General features: G+C 38.7%; 1 protein-coding gene across 3 annotated transcripts in view; it reads right to left on the bottom strand.

Moving 5' to 3' along the window:
* SMARCC1 (SWI/SNF related BAF chromatin remodeling complex subunit C1) overlaps window positions 1-20,037 on the bottom strand; it is a 176,019-nt gene that overhangs the window by 65,564 nt on the left and 90,418 nt on the right. For all 3 annotated transcript variants that reach the window (XM_024751452.1, XM_024751454.1, XM_024751453.1), the window contains 3 exons: window positions 14,112-14,171; window positions 3,764-4,022; window positions 2,397-2,558 (listed from right to left, as the gene is read on the bottom strand). In XM_024751452.1, the coding sequence (XP_024607220.1) occupies window positions 2,397-2,558; window positions 3,764-4,022; window positions 14,112-14,171 (481 nt within the window). The remainder of the gene's footprint in view (window positions 1-2,396; window positions 2,559-3,763; window positions 4,023-14,111; window positions 14,172-20,037) is intronic.

Raw genomic sequence — 20,037 nt, forward strand, 5'->3', positions numbered from 1 at the left:
CCTAATCTAATAGAATATTAAATGGATTAGTTACATCGATCAAGTGGGATTTATCACAGAAATGCAAAGGTGGTTCAACAGGTGGGACTCAATTAATATGTAACACATAAATATTTACTTATGGAATAAAGTAAAAATACCACACAATCATCTCAATTGATACATTAAAAGCTGCTGATGAGAACTTCCCTGGTGGTTCACTGGTTAAGACTCTGCGCTTCCACTGCAAGGGGCACGGGTTCCATCCCTGGTCAGGGAACTAAGATCCCGCATACCGTGCATGCAGCAAAAACAAAACAAACAAAACAAAACAAACAAAAAAACCCCAGCAGCTGATGAAATCCAACATCCTTTCATGATAAAAACACTCAACAAGGGGCTTCCCTGGTGGCGCAGTGGTTGAGAGTCCACCTGCCAATGCTGGGGACACGGGTTCGTGCCCTGGTCCGGGAAGAGCCCACATGCCACGGAGCGGCTAGGCCTGTGAGCCATGGCCGCTGAGCCTGCATGTCCGGAGCCTGTGCTCTGCAACAGGAGAGGCCACAACAGTAAGAGGCCCGCGAACCGCCAAAAAAAAAAAAACAAAACACTCAACAAAATAGAAACAGAAGGGAATTTTCGAAAGTTGATAAAAGGCGTCTATGAAAATCGAACATATAACATCATACTAATGATAAAATGCTAAAAGCTGTCTCCCTAAGATCAGAAAAACAATTTCATTTACAACATTCAAAAGAATAAAATACAAAGGAAAAGATTTAACAAAGGAAATATAAGACTAAAAACTTCAAAACATTGCTTAAAGAAATTAAAGATCTAAAATAAATGGAATGACATCTGATGTTCATTGCTTGAAAGACGTAACACTGTTGAGATAGCAATACTCCCCAAACTGAATGCAAATAAAAATCACAATAAGATACCGCTTCACACACACACAGGCTGGGTATTTTTTTAAAAAAAGGGAAGGGGAAAACAAGTGTTGGCAAGGATGTGGAGAAATCGGAACCTTCATACATTCCTAGTGGAAACAAAATGGTAAAACCACTGTGAAAACAGCTGGATAGTTCCTCAAAAAGTTAAATAAAGAATTACCATATGATTCAGTAGTTCCACTGCTACATACCCAAGAAGCAGAAAATCACCAAGTAACCTGTACATGAATGTTCATAACAGCATTATTCAAAAGTATGAAAAAGTGGAAACAATACAAATATCCATGAACTGATTAATAGATTAGTAAAATGTGGTATATCCACCCAAGTATATTATTCAGCATAGTACTGAATTACACTATACCATGGATGAACTTTGAAAACACTATGCTACCTGAAAGAAGTCAGACACAAAAGGCCACACATAGTATGATTTTCATTTATAGGAAGTATCCAGAATAGGCAAATCCATAGAGACAGAAAGCAGAGTAATGGTCAACAGAGCTAAGGAGAGAAAAAATGGGAAGTGACTGCTTAATTGGTATGGGGTTTTTCTTTTGGGGTGACAAAAATGTTCTGGAATTAGACAGTGGTGATGAATGAACAATACTGTGAATTTACTAGAAGCCACTGGATTATATACATTTAAGTGATTAAAATGAAGAATTTTATAGGAATTTTATTTCAATTTAAAAATCACCCAAAACAACAATAAACTTAAACCTACTCAGCAACACATAAATTAAAATAACCACAAAAGTCCTCTTTCTGAATTCTTATGTCTATATGCTCAAAACCTCGATCTAAAAACAGGCATCAGATACCTCACAACTGTGATATTATTAACAGTTATGAGGGGACTTCCCTGGTGGCAAAGTGGTTAAGAATCCGTCTGCCAATGCAGGGGACATGGGTTTGATCCCTGGTCCGGGAAAAGGTCACATGTCGTGAAGCAACTAAGCCCGTGCACCACAACTACTGAGCCTGCATTCTAGAGCCCGCAAGGCACAGCTACTGAGCCCACGCACCACAACTACTGAGGCCCGCATGCTCTAGGGCCCGCGTGCTGCAACTACTGAAGCCCGCACACCTAGAGCCCATGCTCCGCAACAAGAGAAGCCACCGCAATGAGAAGCCCGCATGCCACAATGAAGAGTAGCCTCCACTCGCTGCAACGAGAGAAAGCCTGCACGCAGCAACGAAGACCCAACACCAAGCCAAAATAAAACAAAAACCAAAAATAAAACAAAAATAAAACAAAAACAAAAACTGTTATCAGACAATTTTAAAAATTCTATCATAAAAGGAAGAGATAAAAAAACATACATTAATTTTTTATGATGCAAGTTTCTTTTGATCATTGTACTCACTCTTAAGTGCAAGCAGACCCAATTATTCTAGCAAGCTGATAGGAAAATACAACACCTATTATCCCTGTTCTTGGGGGCAGCAGTGACTCACCAAGCTTGTCTGGCTCATCTGGCCCTGTGCCTGCAATGCAGCTGCTCTCCAAACCATAGGAGGGATCCACTTTCCCAGAGGCTCGTGCTGCTTCTTGTACTTTTTTGACGTGAGCTTCCACCAATTCCAGTGGTACCTCCTCCCGGACTCGAGAAAACTCTTCTGTTTAAGAAGAAAAATGGAACAGTGATCTGGCTTTGCATAAATATTTGCTTCAATGTAAACTAGGTAATATGACACATCAGTGTATCATGTGTAACCTAGTGACCTTTCTGGAGACTCGATCTGATCCACCCCAGCAAATCAAGAGGGCCAAAGGAGATAAACATGTACAGTAACGAAATTCTATGACTCTATGTTTTACCTTACATGTCACAGTGTCTTACTATATAAACAGGAGATCTTAAAATTTCTATTAGTAACAATCAAACTGCTATCCAGGGACTTCCCTGGTGGTCCAGTGGTTAAGACTCCATGCTTCCACTGCAGGGGGCCTTGGTTCGATCCCTGGTCAAAGAACTAAGATCCCGCATGCCACAAGGTGTGGCCAAAACTAAATAAATATTTAAAAAAAAATTGCTGCCCAAATTTCATCTAACTCTGCTGGCTAGATTTTAATCAAGATAACAATAAGGATAAAACAACCAGAAAATCAAGAAAGAGTTCTATGGTATGAGAAAATTCTAGTAAGAATTATTGTAATCCAAGAATGTTAAATGACTCCTTTTTGCCAATTATATAAAATTCTGAATGAATCACAAAACATACCATTAAAAACCTGTTTTGTCCCTCTAAATTCTTTTTTTAGAAGATGTTGGGGGTAGGAGTTTATTAATTAATTAATTCATTTTTGCTGTGTTGGGTCTTTGTTTCTGTGCGAGGGCTTTCTCTAGTTGCAGCAAGCGGGGGCCACTCTTCATCACAGTGCGTGGGCCTCTCACTATCGCGGCCTCTCTTGTTGCGGAGCACAGGCTCCAGAAGCCCAGGCGCAGTAGTTGTGGCGCACGGGCCTAGTTGCTCCGTGGCATGTGGGATCCTCCCAGACCAGGGCTCGAATCCGTGTCCCCTGCATTAGCAGGCAGATTCTCAATCACTGTGCCACCAGGGAACCCCTGAATTCTTAATAAATGCTCTTAGTTTGAAAATTATTATATTTTAAGTGTTTTAGTTTAAAATGTTATAATACTTCAAATACAACATGGTATCTTCAAGGGGTAATATCCGATTTTTTTTTTTGTTATTTACATAACTGAAATGAATATAACAGCTGATAACATTTAAATCTGAGATAAAATTAGCATGAAAGGAAGTATTAAACCATTATCTGAAATTGTTACTCTGGTGAGATGGCTTAAGAAAGTTCATACCCAAAGCCGCTCTGGCTGCGGCAGATGCCACACGAGGATCCACCACAGATGCCAAAAAAGCAACAGTGCTCATGACTGGGTTTCCTGACTGACTGAAGGGGACAGGCTGGTAGGCCAGGGGCCCCAGGGAAGCATCAGAATTCTCAAGGTATGGGTCCTCAATGGGAAGCCTCAAAAAGTGGAGGATGCATTCATCCTGTGTGCGACTTCCAACGTGTTCCGACACTTTGTTCCAGTCATCCTTATACATCTCCAGAGCCTATAATGGAAAAAAACAGGAGCTTTAATATCAGGTAACAAGGAAGTATTTAATGACATCAGAAGCCTGTGACTGTTCTTTAGACAGACTTTAAAAACAGTAACGAAAATGGTTATACTGTTCATAAGAAAATAGGTAGCTATTATTGCTTTCATTATTATATTAAATTCTCAATCAGTCAAGAAAAATAAATAAAAGGCATGCATATTACAAAGGAAGAACAACTGGTTTTTATTAATACACACGATTGCTTATATAGGAAATCCTACAGAATCTACAAAAAAAGGTATTAAACTAAAAAGTTTAGCAAGGTCATCAGTTAAAAGGATAATAGAAAAACTCAATTGTATTTCCATATAAACTAGCAATGAAAATTTTTTAATTTGAAAAAAGTATTTAAAATAGCACAAAAATGAAATACTTAGGAAAAAATATAATGAAGAATGTGTAAGAACCAATATGCTGGAAAAAATAAAACATGCTGAGAAATCAAAGACCTAAATAAATGAAGAGATATGCTGTGTTCATTCATTAGAAGTCTCAATATTGTTAAGATGTCAATTCTCTCCAAATTGAACTACAGATTCAACGCAATCCCATTCAAACATTTTTGTTAAAAATTACAAAACTGATGCTAAAATTCATAGAGTACACACATTTCTAGTTTAAAAATTTTTAACTTTTCAGAGAAAATGCTGAAAAACTCCAACAAAAACAAGAAAAGCAGTCTCCAAGAGGGAGGGAGATAGAACAGTATGAAGGAAGCCACAAATAGGTGGTGCTGAGAAATTCAAGGAATGAATTGGGTAAAAGAATCTCTTGGGGAGCTACTGTAGCTACCAAAGTTACTACTCTCACATGGTTCTATCTACAGCCATGACTCTCCACCAGGGGCAATTGTGTCTCCTTAGGGACAACTGGCAGTGGCTGGAGACATTCTGGGTTGACACAATTGGAGAGGTGCTACTGGCACCTAGTGGGTAGAGGCCGTGGATGCTGTTAAAAATTCTACAGTGCACATAAGAGACCCCACAACAAAAAAGGTATCTGGTCCAAAATGTTAATAGTAGCGTGGCTAAAAACCCTATTGTAGAGCCTGATTTGCTAATACTGTGTTAAGATGAGTTCACCATGATGATGGGTCTCTCCGTGTTTACTGCCTCAGTGAATTCTTTTTTAATTTTTTACTTTAATTTTATTTTTTGGCCATGCCATGAGGCATGCGGGATCTTGGTTCCTTGAACAGGGATCGAATCCACACCCCCTGCACTGGAAGTATGGAGACTTAACAACTGGACTGCCAGGGAAGTCCCACCTCAGTGAATTCTTAAATCTGGACTCCAACTGCTGCTCCAGGCTTTCTTTCTCACTGGAGTGGTACAGGACTCCTCAAAAACCCAAGCCAACAAATCACCTTACTCATTAAATCCCTTGAAAAACAAGGCTAATTCTGGGTATCCTCTGGACAGTCTGTGGCTTTGGGTAGTTCCAAAAGGAATTACTTTAGAAAAAAGACACAGATTGTAACAAAAAACAAATATCAATCTATCTCATTAGGGTCCCTGGGGCCCGAAACATATAACTGAGACTCGTAAGTTTCTGATTATGGGTAGAGATTTTCTTGACATGTTCTAGTGTAACCTTTTCAAACACTTATTTTTAAAAGTTTCTTTCTTTATTCATTTTCCTTCAGCCAGAGAAAAAAAGGAAGTTCAGGAAGGTTTTTTTCCAGAATAAAGCTAAGGAACTGTCATGCAAAATTCAAGCCAGAGCACAAGGCTGAGCAACAGCCAAGTTCTGAGGCTGGGCACTGGCATTACATAAGAGGGGCAGACTGAAGAGATGTTTTCAAAACGACATGGTGACCAACTGGCCAGGAAGGAGAAGGGTGACATATAGAGAAAAGTTATTAGGAGACATTTTACACTACAAAACACATTCCTCCTGTCATCACTGGGGTCTTCACCACCGCTTACCTGGATTCTTAGAATTGCCTGTCTCTCTACCCTTAAATTCATCCTTCTTCCTGTTGCTAGAGTGAAGTACCGTCTCTCTCCCGCCTGAAACTATTTCAGTGTTCATCATTATCTTACGGAATTAAGGCCAAACATGACCAGGGCTCAGCTACTTCTTCCACCTCACCTCTGTACTCTTTAATGCTCCAAAAATACCCAGATTTCACAACACTGTTCCTAAGTACTGTGCCTATGTACAGTTTGTTCTGCATTGGAAATATCATGTACTAGAACCAACACCAGCACCCCACTCCAGGGAGCTGTCCATTATATCTCACCCACCCAGCCCAGATGCGCAGCCACTCCTCTGTACCTCTCATGCTCCAGTCATATCTCTAATTGTGTTTTAATCAGTTTCTGTCACAGACTAGACTATGAATTCCTTAACTCTAGAGACTATGGCCTAGCCATCTCAATCTACAGCATCTGCCACAGTGCCTGAAACATAGTACCCAATAAAATGTGCTCAATTTAACCACAGGTAACTGGACTAAAGCAGGAAAAGAATCTGACTTTTGCATGGCTCCAAGCATCAAAAAAACAACCTGGGGAATTCCCTGGTGGTCCAGTGGTTAGGACTCTTTACTTCCACTGCCAGGGACCCAGGTTCAATCCCTGATCAGGGAACTAAGATCCTGCAAGCCAAGCGGTGCAGCCAAAAAACCAACCAAACAAACAAAATCCCCCTGTATTTAAAAAAAAAGGCTTTCCTCAAGACAATTTTTTTTTTTTTTACTGGAAGACATACTCATCTAAAGTGTAATTCAAAATTACACAGGAAGATAAGCAACAAAGATTTACTGTATAGAATAGGGAACTATATTTAATGTCTTGTAATAAAAATAATCTGAAAAATTATATATGTAACTGAATCACTTTGCTGTATACCCGAAACTAACACAATATTGTAAATAAGCTGTATTTCAATAAAAAATAAATAAAATTACACAGGAAAAAATATTTCTTGGGTTGCATATCAAGGCAAAGTAGGTCAAGTGCATGCACACTGTGAGGAAAATCTTTGAGGCTGCTTACTGAATACCTTCTAATGCTATTGTTTCTATAATCTGGCCAGTATAAAATGAGAAACCCATCTACGGATAAACAAATATTAATATGTATCATGGATTTTCTTTGTAGGTGCAAGATTTTATGACCATTAATTATTTAATACAAAGCATGAGAAAGCAAAGCAGGCATGAGAAAGACAAGTTAACCAGGTAGAACCAACAAGCTCACAGATTCAAGTTTTCTCAATTTCAAAGCCAGGGACAATTTTAAATGACCAGGAAGAATACTGTAATCAGTTGTGGACTTAAAAGAAATCGTGAAAGCCTCTTTTTAAAAATCCCCTTAGTCACTATGGAATAGAATGGTGCTAATTTCTTCTTTCTGGCACCCTGATTCTATCAATGCCATTTCAAACTGCTGTAAGGACTTCTTATACTGATGATGCATTTTCAGGTGAAACACCTGAAATTCCTCACACATTTTACAAATGAAATCTTACTCAAACATGACTCCATCTTCTTGATCTTATGCACGTCTACCAATTAAAGATCTTTTTCAAACTGCATTCATTTGTCCAATGAATAGATTCCACTTTAGTTATTTGCAAAATTGAAATTATGCCCCCAATATTTGTAGGAACACAATAAACTGAACACAACCAAAAACAATAACCTGCAGCATTCCATACAATAACTGTGCTTTGATAAGAAACCATATCAAATAAAGTATTTTTAAATAAAAGTGAACAGTTGTACTGTTGGTGGGAATGTAAATTGATACAGCCACTACGGAGAACAGTATGGAAGTTCCTTAAAAAACTAAAAATAGAACTACCATACGACCCAACAATCCCACTACTGGGCATATACCCTGAGAAAACCATAATTCAAAGAGTCATGTACTAAAATGTTCACTGCAGCTTTATTTACAATAGCCAGGACATGGAAGCAACCTAAGTGTCCATCAACAGATGAAAGGATAAAGAAGATGTGGTACATATATACGATGGAATATTACTCAGCCATAAAAAGAAAGGTGTGGCACAAATATACAATGGAATATTCCATACAATGGAATATTACTCAGCCAGAAAAAGAAACAAAATTGAGTTATTTGTAGTGAGATGGATGGACCTAGAGTCTGTCATACAGAGTGAACTAAGTCAGAAAGAGAAAAACAAATACCGTATGCTAACACGTATATATGGAATCTAAAAAAAAAAAGGTCATGAAGAACCTAGGGGCAAGATGGGAATAAAGACGCAGACCTACTAGAGAATGGACTTGAGGATATGGGGAGGGGAAGGGTAAGCTGGGACAAAGTGAGAGAGTGGCATGGACATATATACACTACCAAACGTAAAATAGATAGCTAGTGGGAAGTAGCTGCATAGCAGAGGGAGATCAGCTCGGTGCTTTGTGTCCACCTAGAGGGGTGGGAAGGAGGGAGATGCAAGAGGGAAGAGGTATGGGGACATATGTATATGTATAAGTGATTCACTTTGTTATAAAGCAGAAACTAACACACCATCGTAAAGCAATTCTACTCCAAAAAAGAAGTTTAAAAAAAAAGCGAAGCATGGGATAGGTTAAAAATAAAAAGAGTGGTGGTCTCAAGAAAAATCCTAGGGGCTTCCCTGGTGGCACAGTGGTTGAGAGTCCGCCTGCCGATGCAGGGGACACGGGATCATGCCCCGAAAATATTTGGGAAGCTGCCTGTGTGATATACTTGTCCGATAAAATGGTATGATTTTGGCGAGGGCAGGGGTAGGCAGACAACAATAAACCCTAATGCATCTTCCAGATTTATCAGGGAGAAATTGACCATGTTTTTGGTTATAAATCGATTAAAAATTTTTCTTCTGACTTCATATTCTTAAGCTATTAATTACCAATAAACTATAAAAACAGAAGGTGTTAATGGTAAACAATGCTGTTGGGAAGCCTTTTATTTCTCTTTGTGTAAGCGCAGACAACATCTGTTGATTCAACAGCATGTTTAAAAGAAAAATCAGGGCTTCCCTGGTGGCGCAGTGGTTGAGAGTCCGCCTGCCGATGCAGGGGACACGGGTTCGTGCTCCGGTCTGGGAAGATCCCACATGCCGCGGAGCGGCTGGGCCCTTGAGCCACGGCCGCTGAGCCTGCGCGTCCGGAGCCTGTGCTCCGCAATGGGAGGGGCCACAGCAGTGAGAGGCCCGCGTACCGCAAAAAAAAAAAAAAAGAAAAATCAACCACTGCACAGGTTCCACCTGCAGGAGAGAAAATGCACTATTGTGTGGGGATACTGTGGTTTTCTTGAATATGCTCAGGTTAAACAGTAGCTTCAACATTCTGACCTCACTCTGTATTTACCATCCACGAATCTTTAATGTAGCAGAGGAGAAAATTTCGACTATCAATGTGCAGCAAGGAAAAGAGCTGACTGACAGGAGCCTGTTGTTTCAGGTAGTGTTGCACAATTTAATTTCTCCCTACAGCCCATAGATTCTAAACAAGCAATACAAATGCATATCCCATACATTCCCCCACAAATACTGAGAACTTTAAAATTAACATCCATGCACATATGGCTAGACAGCGTTGAAATAAATAAAAAGGAGCTCAGAAAAGAAGCTCTTTGCATATCACTGATACTCAATGGACAGATAAGAATAAATTAAAATAGTGGTAAAAACTCAAAAAGAGGGCATCCCTGGTGGCGCAGTGGTTGAGAATCCGCCTGCCGATGCAGGGGACACGGGTTCGTGCCCTGGTCCGGGAAGATCCCACATGCCGCAGAGCGTCTGGGCCCGTGAGCCATGGCCGCTGGATTTTGAATTTTGATCCAGAGAGACACAGAGAGAGAGAGAGACTAAGAGAATAAGGAAAAGTAGAAGAGGGGTGTAAAAAAGAAAAGGAAAGAGTTAATACACCACTAAAACTTCTTAATGAACCACAACTGTTGGAACAACTCAAAATCAAATTAAAGCAATGCAGAAACGTGAGCCATCACCAGGCCCAAAGTATCCTAATGTGTAGTCTGGATACTCATGGAGCACCAGACCCTTTCACAGGAACTGAAAGAACAAAATCATTTTCAGAATAATACTAGGACCTTACTGTCTGTTCATTACATTGACATTTGCTCAATGGTGCAAAAGCAATTAGTATGACCCCTTAGTATGAATCAAGGCAGTGGCACCATACTGTCTTGTCATTTTATTCCTCAGTGTCGCACACTTGCAGAAGCAAAATAAGCCAACTTTACTTAAACTTTTCCTTGATGAAACAGTGAAAATTAATTTCATTGAATCTAAATATCTTAGCCCATGTGTTTTTAATCTTCAGTGTTATGAAATGGGAGGTACACAAGAGGACTAAATATCAACTTTCAAAGCATGATGGCTGTCTAAAAGAAAAGCACTTGTGATTGAGTTTCAAGTTCAAGTAGCCACTCTTTTCACTGAACATCATCACTAGGACAAATTGCTAACACACCATGGTTTTACAGACACAGATATCTGGCAGACGTTTTCTCAAAAATAAACAATGATTCTCAAAAATGTCACTCCAGGGACTTTCCTTCCCTGGCAGTCCAGTTGTTAAGACTTTGCCTTCCAATGCAGGGGGCATGGGTTTGATCCCTGGTCGGGAAGCTAAGATCCCACATGCCTCGCAGCCAAAAAACCAAAACATGAAACAAAGGCAGTGTTGTAACGAATTCAACAAAAACTTAAAAAAAAAAAAAAAAAGTCACTCCAAGGAAAATTGATGGTGTTTGTTGCCAATGATTAAATGAAAATTACAATTGTGAAAAATACTTATCCGCCATGAAACCTTGTTCTTTTTTTTATATTTTTTTATTTATGGCTGCGTTGAGTCTTCATTGCTGCACGCGGGCTTTTCTCTGGTTGTGGCGAGCGGGGGCTACTCTTCGTTGCGGTGCGCAGCTTCTCATTGCAGTGGCTTCTCTTGTTGTGGAACACAGGCTCTAGGCACGCAGGCTTCAGTAGTTGTGCCTCATAGGCTCTAGAGCGCAGGCTCAGTAGTTGTGGTGCACAGGCTTAGCTGCTCCACGGCATGTGGGATCTTCCCAGACCAGGGCTCGAACCCGTGTCCCCTGCATTGGCAGGCAGATTCTTAACCACTGCAACACTAGGGAAGCCCCGCTTGTTCTACTTTTTAAAAGACTTTTCTAATGAGATTGGTCACAGTATCATCAAATTAGATTTTTTCATATTGTATCATGAACTGCATCAACATTTGGAAGATCTGCATAATTCAGTAAACCAATATTTTCCAATTCATCAATGAAAGGCATTATGCAATCATACATGGATAAAAGATCCATTACTAGGGCAAGAGAGACCAATGGATTCCACGCTGCAACTAAGCTTCAAGAAACTATCAGTGGTCAAGTTTTAATGTAACACAAGCATACCTCAGAGATACTGCGGGTTCAGTTCTGGACCACTGAGATAAAGCGAATACTGCAATAAAGCAAGTCACATGGATATTTTGGTTTTCCAGCACATATAAAAGTTATGTTTACACTATACTGTTGTCTACTAAGTGTGCAATAGTATTATATATCTTAAAAAGAACACTGGGGGCTTCCCTGGTGACACAGTGGTTGAGAGTCCGTCTGCCGATGCAGGGGACACGGGTTCGTGCCCCAGTCCGGGAAGATCCCACATGCCACAGAGCGGCTGGGCCCGTGAGCCATGGCCGCTGAGCCTGTGCGTCCGGAGCCTGTGCTCAGCAACGGGAGAGGCCACAACAGTGAGAGGCCCGCGTACCGCAAACGAAAAAAAAACAAGAACACTGTACCTTAATTTTAAAATACTTTGTTGCTAAAAAATGCTAACCATCACCTGAGCCTTCAATGTGTAATTTTTTTGCAAGAGTAACATTCAAGACCACTGATCACAGATCACTGTAACAAATACAATAACAATGAGAAAGTTTGAAATATTGTGAGGATTACCAAAATGTGACACAGAGACACAAGGTGAGCAAATACTGTTGGAAAAATGGCACCAACCGACTTGCTTAATGCAGGGTTTCCACAAACCTTCAATTTGTTTAAAAAAAAAAAAAAGGAGGGACATGTCTGTATCACAGAAGAATATTCATAATTACCTGAAAAGGCCATTAAGATACTTCTCCTGCTTCCAACTACATATCCAGGTGATACCAGACTTTCCTAATATACTTAAACTAAAACAACATACCTGGTGGAAAAGCAAATAGGAAAATCCAGCTGTATTCTAGTAAGCCAAACATTATAGATTTGCTAAAATATATAAATGCTACACTTCTCACTAATATTTTTTTTCAAAAGATTTTTCATAAAAATGTTAATTATGTTAACTCAAAAGGGGTTCATTGTTATTTTAAGTGAATTAAATATTTTTCTCAGTTTTAATTTTTAGTTTAAAAAATACTGATACTGATAAAGTCACATAAATTAAAACTCTCTGGAGTCCTCAGTAAAAATTTTGAGAGTACAAGTGCTTCTTGAGCCCAGAAAGTTTGAGAACTGCTGACCTAGCCTAATCTTTTATTTGATACTAGATTTCTGAATTGCATATTTTATACGATATACAAGTTTCGATCAGATGCAGTACTCCAGTGAAAGGGAGCTCTCTTCCTCCATAAATTCACTGCTCTAATGTTACAGTTATAATTGGTGTAGATGCTGCCAGTAATTACCAGGAGCAATCATCAACTTCTTCCAGGTTGACCCCACTATTGAAACTAGAAAGCCATGTATTTGTTTTCCCAGGATCACACGCAGTACTAGGTGTTTATGAGACCCATTTCATCAGTGAGATAGAAAGGAAACACTGATGAGGGGCTTCTGGGAAAGCTTTTCCTCACAAGAGCCCAGGAAGAGAAGTCCCCAGGTACCTTTTCCAATTCTCTTTGTTTTAAATAGGGATGAGAAGTCTGGAACTACCAGCCTTCCTGTGACCAGAACACAAAGAGACAGAATGTGGACAGCTATAGAAGGCAGAACAAAACAACAGAAAAACTAGGGACCCGATGATATAATTGAACAGTGGAAAGAATCTTGGAATTGCCAATCTGAAGAAATCTAGTTGAACAAAAAACCAAAGTTCTTTTGGTTTAATGTATTGCTTGTCAGATTTTCTGTTCCATGTAGGCAAAAGCATTCCGAACATATTTAACAATAAACTTCCTCATTTGGTCCTAATTCAGCTCCCACACATACTATCCACAAATACTAAGTAGTGTCATGAAGTCTCCATTTTACCCCAACAATTGTTGTTCTACAACTAAAGACAAATAGTCCTTCTTCGGAACTGGTTGATAAATATGAAACCAAATACTCTCTTTTTCCTACCCTCCAGAGTAGAAATTCTGAGATCTAGTTCTGTAAGAATTTGCAAGAATCTCTAAAGACAACCAAATTAAAAAAGCATTCAATATGCTGACTGACAGAGACACGATACATAATCATGGGCTTATCACAGTCTTCTGCTTTCATAATCAAGATAATTTTTTCAATGGCAGGTATCTTCATCCACTTTTCAGAAATCCTTTTGGAAAATACGGAGGTTGTACACTCAATTGCATACAAGCACTAGGGAACTAATAATCTACAGTGACTGAGGAGGGCTAAGTTAAGAAAATCTGGACTATGAAGAAATGCCCCATTTCAAAGGAACATCTGCTACCCAAGGCCAGCCAGCTAATTATTGCTATCTGAGAATAAGGGCCCAGAGTTGCCAGATCTTCTAATTTTGGAGGAAGAGTTAGATGTGTAGATTGCTTTGGGAAATCTGCAATATTTAATTGTTGGCAACAGATTTAAAACAAAAAGAACCCAACCTGAGCCAAAATAACACATATCCAGGCTTGATCTCCCCTACTGACAGCTAGCACATCAACTCCAGCGTGATATTTAAACTGCAACAGCCCAAGAAAATGCTATTAAAACTCATTACATGGATTGAAAATTTTCAGGATAAATTCCAAAGGTATATTTAAAATGCTAGTCACAGAAAGTTAGCACCCATCTCATATGAATAAAGGGGCTCCATCACTAATCTGCTTACCTCCAGCAGTAGAAGTGTCTCCTGTTCAGTCCATTCTCTTCCAGCACTAGCACCTTTACTCTAAAGAAAAAAATTCAGAAATTATTTACTCATTCCTAAAGGTTGAATGGAGCTCATCAGGATTCCCTTCTAAGTTCTGCAGACTGTTTTCTGCAATCCACCAAAGTAAGTCCCTGAGTAACAAGAATAAAACACATAAGGAACCAAAACTCCCAACAGAAAGGCTCGCTTATTTCAAAGATTTCTTGCTATCTACCAAGGAGTCATGGACTACTTAGACATTAGACATGGATTACTTAGACCACTTATTTCTATTATTTATAAGAAAACCAAGTCTGTGTTGTGTAAAACCAAATCAATTGATTCATACTTCTTGATTTGCAGATTCTACTCCATTCATGAAGAGGACTGGCTGTGTAGTATACTTGATATTATTCTTTAGCCGCATATGTTACTAATTCAAAATACACATTCTAACATATTATCCCTTCTCTGAAAATTCTACTTTGGAAGATTACAATTTAAGAAATGAAAACTTCTATAGTCCATGATTCCTTTGTGTCAATAAAGTTTCTCAATTCATTTGACTCAACCTTTCTGCACGACTGTGCTATACACTGCAGGTAAAAATTATGATTTATTAGGTCTCCATAATATTCAATCCATATCATTATGAAATATTTGTTCATTTGCAAAAAATGTACTAAAAATAACTAGTTTTGGGCTTCCCTGGTGGCGCAGTGGTTGAGAGTCCGCCTGCCGATGCAGGGGACATGGGTTCGTGCCCCGGTCCGGGAAGATCCCACATGCTGCGGAGCAGCTGGGCCCGTAAGCCATGGCCGCTGAGCCTGCGCGTCCAAAGCCTGTGCTCCGCAACGGGAGAGGCCACAACAGTGAGAGGCCCGCGTACCGCAAAAAAAAAAATAAATAAATAAATAAATAAAATAACTAGTCTTTAAATACGGAGTAAGAAGAGGAATCTAAGAATTGCAGGATTAAAAGCCTAAAGTATGCCTTTGTGAGGAAGAAAAGATGTACGTAGCTTTAACTCCCAATACACTGCTCAGACTCCTTGAGGATTACTTTAAGAGAACTAAAGGCTACTCTTTTTTATTTTGTTTTTGGCAGCATGTGGGTCTTAGTTCCCTGACCAGGAACCCAGGCCCTTGGCAGTGAGAGCTAACCACTGGACTGCCAGGGAATTCCCCCAAAGGCTACTCTTAATAAACAAACATCAGAAGTGACCATCAATCAGATATGGAGCCCTGAGTGGAACAACATTCATCAATATTTCATCTAAATTCTGAAAAAGAAGACCCAAATATAGGGCAGATCTGTATAACCTAGACACGAATGGCATTTACTGGGTAGGTCCACAGCAACCATTTCCCCACTTCTCATCCACAAAGCATAGAAAGGATTTTCCCCATTCCTACTGGCTTAAGTCAGTTAATGTTTCTCCTCTTGATTACAACTTGAGTAACTTCATCAGGGCCAGGGTTTCTACATGATTTTAGAATTTCTTTCTTTTGTATTTATTGAGGTAAAATATATATACAACAAAGTACACAAATCTTATGCGTACAGTGTGACTACAATTCTACTTATAATACCCATGTAACAACACTCAAATCAATACTGAAAAGCACCCCCCCCTTAACCTCCAGTTGTTAACAGACCACAAAAGTATTGATACACACTATTCTGAATTCTACAATCGTAGGCTAGTTTCTGCGGATCTGAATTTTATAATAACAAAACCATTCAGTATGTAGTTTATGGGTCTGGCTTCTTGTCCAATATTATGGTAAGCAGATTCAACCTCATTGTTATATGAAGAAGTGAAACATTTCATCTCTGTATAGCATTACATTGTTTGAATAAACCACAATTTACCCATTATATTATTTACAGTTTTTGACTATCCTGGATAAGGCTGCTATGGATGTTCTCACACATTCTTTTATAAACCCATTTATCTGGTCTATATAGCCAGAAGTTGGATAATTGGGTACATATATGTTTAGCTATAATCGTGTTCTCTACACTTCTACTTTCTGGAAGAACTTATGTAGACTGGTATTATTTCTTCCTTATGTGCCTAGTATAAATTCATCAGCAGAATCATCTGGGCACAGAGTTTTGTTTTTAGGAAGACGTTTAACTACATATAGATATTGTATAACAGTGTATAAATTATACACTTGAATAAGGTGGTTCAAGTATATAATTTCTAGTGGCTGCTCTAAAAGATTATCACAAACTTGGTGGCTTAAAATAACAAAAATGTATCCTCTCACAGCTCAGGAGGCTAGAAGTTCAAAATCATTATGACTGAACCAAAATCAAGGTGTTAGCAGGGCAATGCTCCCTCTGGAAGCTCTAGGGGAGAATAAATTCTTTGTCTTTCCTTCTTCTGGTGGCTGCCCCAGAATTCTTTGGTTTGTAGCCACCTCATTCCAGTATCTGCATCCAAGATCACATAGATTTTACAGCCTCCTCCTGTATGTAAAATCTCTGCGCTTTTCTCTTATAAGGACAAATGTGATGGTACTCAGAGCCCACCAGAATACAGGATTATCTCATCTTAAAAATCTTTAACTTAATCACATCTGCAAAGGATCTTTTTCCATATAAGGTAATATTTACAAGTTACAGATATGAGGACCTGATTTCTTTGGAGGACATTATTTTTAACCTAATATATCAAGTTATCTCTATCCTAGGAAGACTTTTATATCTTCGTTTTTCAAAAATATATATTTATTTACTTGGTTGCACTGGGTCTTAGTTGTGGCAGGTGGGCTCCTTAGTTGCAGCATGCAGGCTCCTTAGTTGTGGCATGCGAACTCTTGGCTGCAGCATGCATGTGTGATCTAGTTTCCTGACCAGGGATTGAAGGTGGGCCCCCTGCATTGGGAACAGAGTCTTAACCACTGCACCACCAGGGAAGTCTCGACTTCTATATTTTGTTGCTTTCCAGGGATTTGCCCATTTCATCGAAGTGTCAAATATATCACCACGAAGTTGTAAAGCATATTCTTTATTGCCTTTATATATAAGTAGAATCAACAGTGATGCACTGTTTCATTCCTGATCAGGGATTTGTGTTTTCTCTTTTCTTCTTGATCACTCTTGGCTAGAGGTTTATCAAATTTATCGATCTCTTCAAATAACCATCTTCTTATTTTATTAATCTTCTCTATTGTTTTCTTATTTTTGGTTTCTAGTTTAATTTTGCTGTGGTGAATCAACCACATTCATTCCATATGTATAAAATCATACAACCACACTGTATAATTTCAATCATTTAAAACTTATGATACTAATTTTATTGCTCAGAATTGTGTACATTTTGTTGAGTATTCCCTGTGAATTTTATTATTATTATTATTTTACTTTTTGGCTGCACTGCGTGGCACGTGGGATCTTAGTTCCCTGACCAGGGATCGAACCCACGCCCCCTCCAGTGGAAGCGTGGAGTCTTAACCACTGAACCACCAGGGAAGTCCCCCCAAGAACTTTAAAACAATGTGTTTCTGCTATTTTGCAGAATCTTCTATAAATACCAATAGACCTTACTGGTTGATAGTGGTGTTGTAGGTCTTTTATACTCTTGCTGACTTTCTATTTGTTCTATCAATTACCGAGAAAGGATTGTTGAAATCTCCAACTATACTTAAGTGTCTGCCTGTTACTCCTTTCTGTTCTGTCAGTTTTTGCTTTATATATACTTTGAAGGTCTTTAATTAGGTACATATGTATTTAGGATGATTGTGTCCTCTTGATTAATCAATCCCCTTATCATTATGAAACATCTCTACTTCTGGTAAAATAAGTTGTTCTGATGTCTACTACTTTTATAAATATTAATATGGTGATTCTGGCTTCCTTCTGTTTAGAAGGTATGTCTTTTCCCACTCATTTTCTTTTAGTCTGTGTCTTTGTATTTAAAGTGGGTTTCTTGTAGACAATACATGTTTGTCCTTGATTTTTTTAAACCAATTTGACAATCTCTGCTGCTGAATTGGAATATTAAAACTATTAATGTTCGATTCTATACTACTATCCCTATGGTCAGATGTAAATCTTCCATCTTACTATTTTCTATTCTTCCCATCTGTTCCTTGTTTTCTTGTTTCCTTCCCTCTTGTGGAGTAACATTTTTGTGAAGTATTATTGTTTTTATTCCATTATTGGCTTATTAGTTATGCATCTTTAAATAGTTAATCTAAGATTTACAATATCCATCTCTAAACTGTCACAGTGTACTCTCAAATAATATTTTAGCACTGTCACATATAGTGTAAGAACTTTAATATAGTATACTTCCAATTCCTTTTCCTGTCCTTTTAGTGATGTTTGGTCTTCAACATCAATATGCTATGAACCTAAATACATAGTTATTTTTGGTTTAAACAGTATTATCCTTTTAAACAATTAAAAATAAAAGGGAAATGTCTTTAATACTGACCCATATGTTGACCTCCTCTGGCACCCTTTATTCTTCCATGTAGATCCAGTCCCCTCCCAAAATGCTTTATCAAATTATTAGTTTACCCTATAATCAATCCTTCTCAACAATTTCAGAACTTTACAACAGTTTAACTCAATTTATTCTTCTTCTGCCTTTCTGCTGTTTTTGTCATTTCTACATGTTACAAACCTCCCAAAATGTTCGTTGTTTAAAAAGTCTACATTCCTTTATATTTAACTACTTATTTACACTTCTCCATGCTCTTTATTCCTTCTCTAGCATCACGTGCTTCCATGTGGAATCATTACCCTTCATCCTGAAGAACTTCCTTTAGTGTCCTTACATTGTGAACTAGTGATAACTGCTCTACCTTTTGAATGTCTGTGAATGCCTTTATTGCACTTTCTATTTTGAAAGGTATTTCTACTAGATACAGAATTTCAGAGTGACAATTTTCCTTTCAGCATTTAAAAATATTATTAAACTGTCCTCTGGTTTCTATCATTTCTGTTGAAAAGTCAGACATCAGTTTTATCATTGTGCCTCTGAATTTAATGTGTCCTTCCCCAACCCCCCTGCTCCTTGGCTGATTTAAGATGTTAGCTTTAAGAGTTTAAGCACCGGGACTTCCCTGGTGGTGCAGTGGTTAAGAATCCGCCTGCCAATGCAGGGGACACGGGTTTGAGCCCTGGTCCGGGAAGATCCCGCATGCCACGGAGCAACTAAGTCCGTGTGCCACAACTACTGAGCCTCTGCTCTAGAGCCGCGAGCCACAACTACTGAGCCCATGTGCCACAACTACTGAAGCCCATGTGCCTACAGCCCATGCTCCGCAACAAGAGAAGCTACCACAATGAGAAGCCCATGCACCGCAGCAAAAAGTAGCCCCCGCTCACGTCAACTAGAGAAAGCCTGTCCGCAGCAACGAAGACCCAACGCACCCAAAAATAAATTTAAAAAAAAGAGGTTAAGCACCATTTGCCTGAGTATGGTTTTCTCTATATCCAAACTTGGATATGTTCAGTCTCTCTTATTCTGTGAGTTGATAACTTTTCATTAGTTATGGAAAATTTTTAGGCCTTACATCTTCAAGTATTGCTTCTGTACCATTCTTTCTCTTCTCATAGGTCTCTAATGATAAATATTAATTCTTTTGACTGTATCTCATGTGTCTCTGTACTCTTTTCTCTTTGTCCTGTCCCCTCAACTTCAACCAATTTCTTTTCCTCTTGCTGTTTCAGTTTCAATGTATCTATTAACCTGAGTTCACTAATCCTGTCTTCTGTTGTGTCCAGCCTGCTGTTAAACCTATCCAATGGGTTAATTTCAGTATATTTTCAATTATTCAATAGGTATTTGATTCTTTTTATATATTCCCATTCTCTGTTGAAATTCTCCATTTCCCCCCTCATTTTAACACATTAATCATAGTTATTTTTAAATACCTAT

Source organism: Neophocaena asiaeorientalis, unplaced genomic scaffold, assembly GCF_003031525.2.
Source record: "Neophocaena asiaeorientalis asiaeorientalis breed wild unplaced genomic scaffold, Neophocaena_asiaeorientalis_V1.1 scaffold221, whole genome shotgun sequence".
Classification (NCBI taxonomy): Eukaryota; Metazoa; Chordata; class Mammalia; order Artiodactyla; family Phocoenidae; genus Neophocaena; species Neophocaena asiaeorientalis.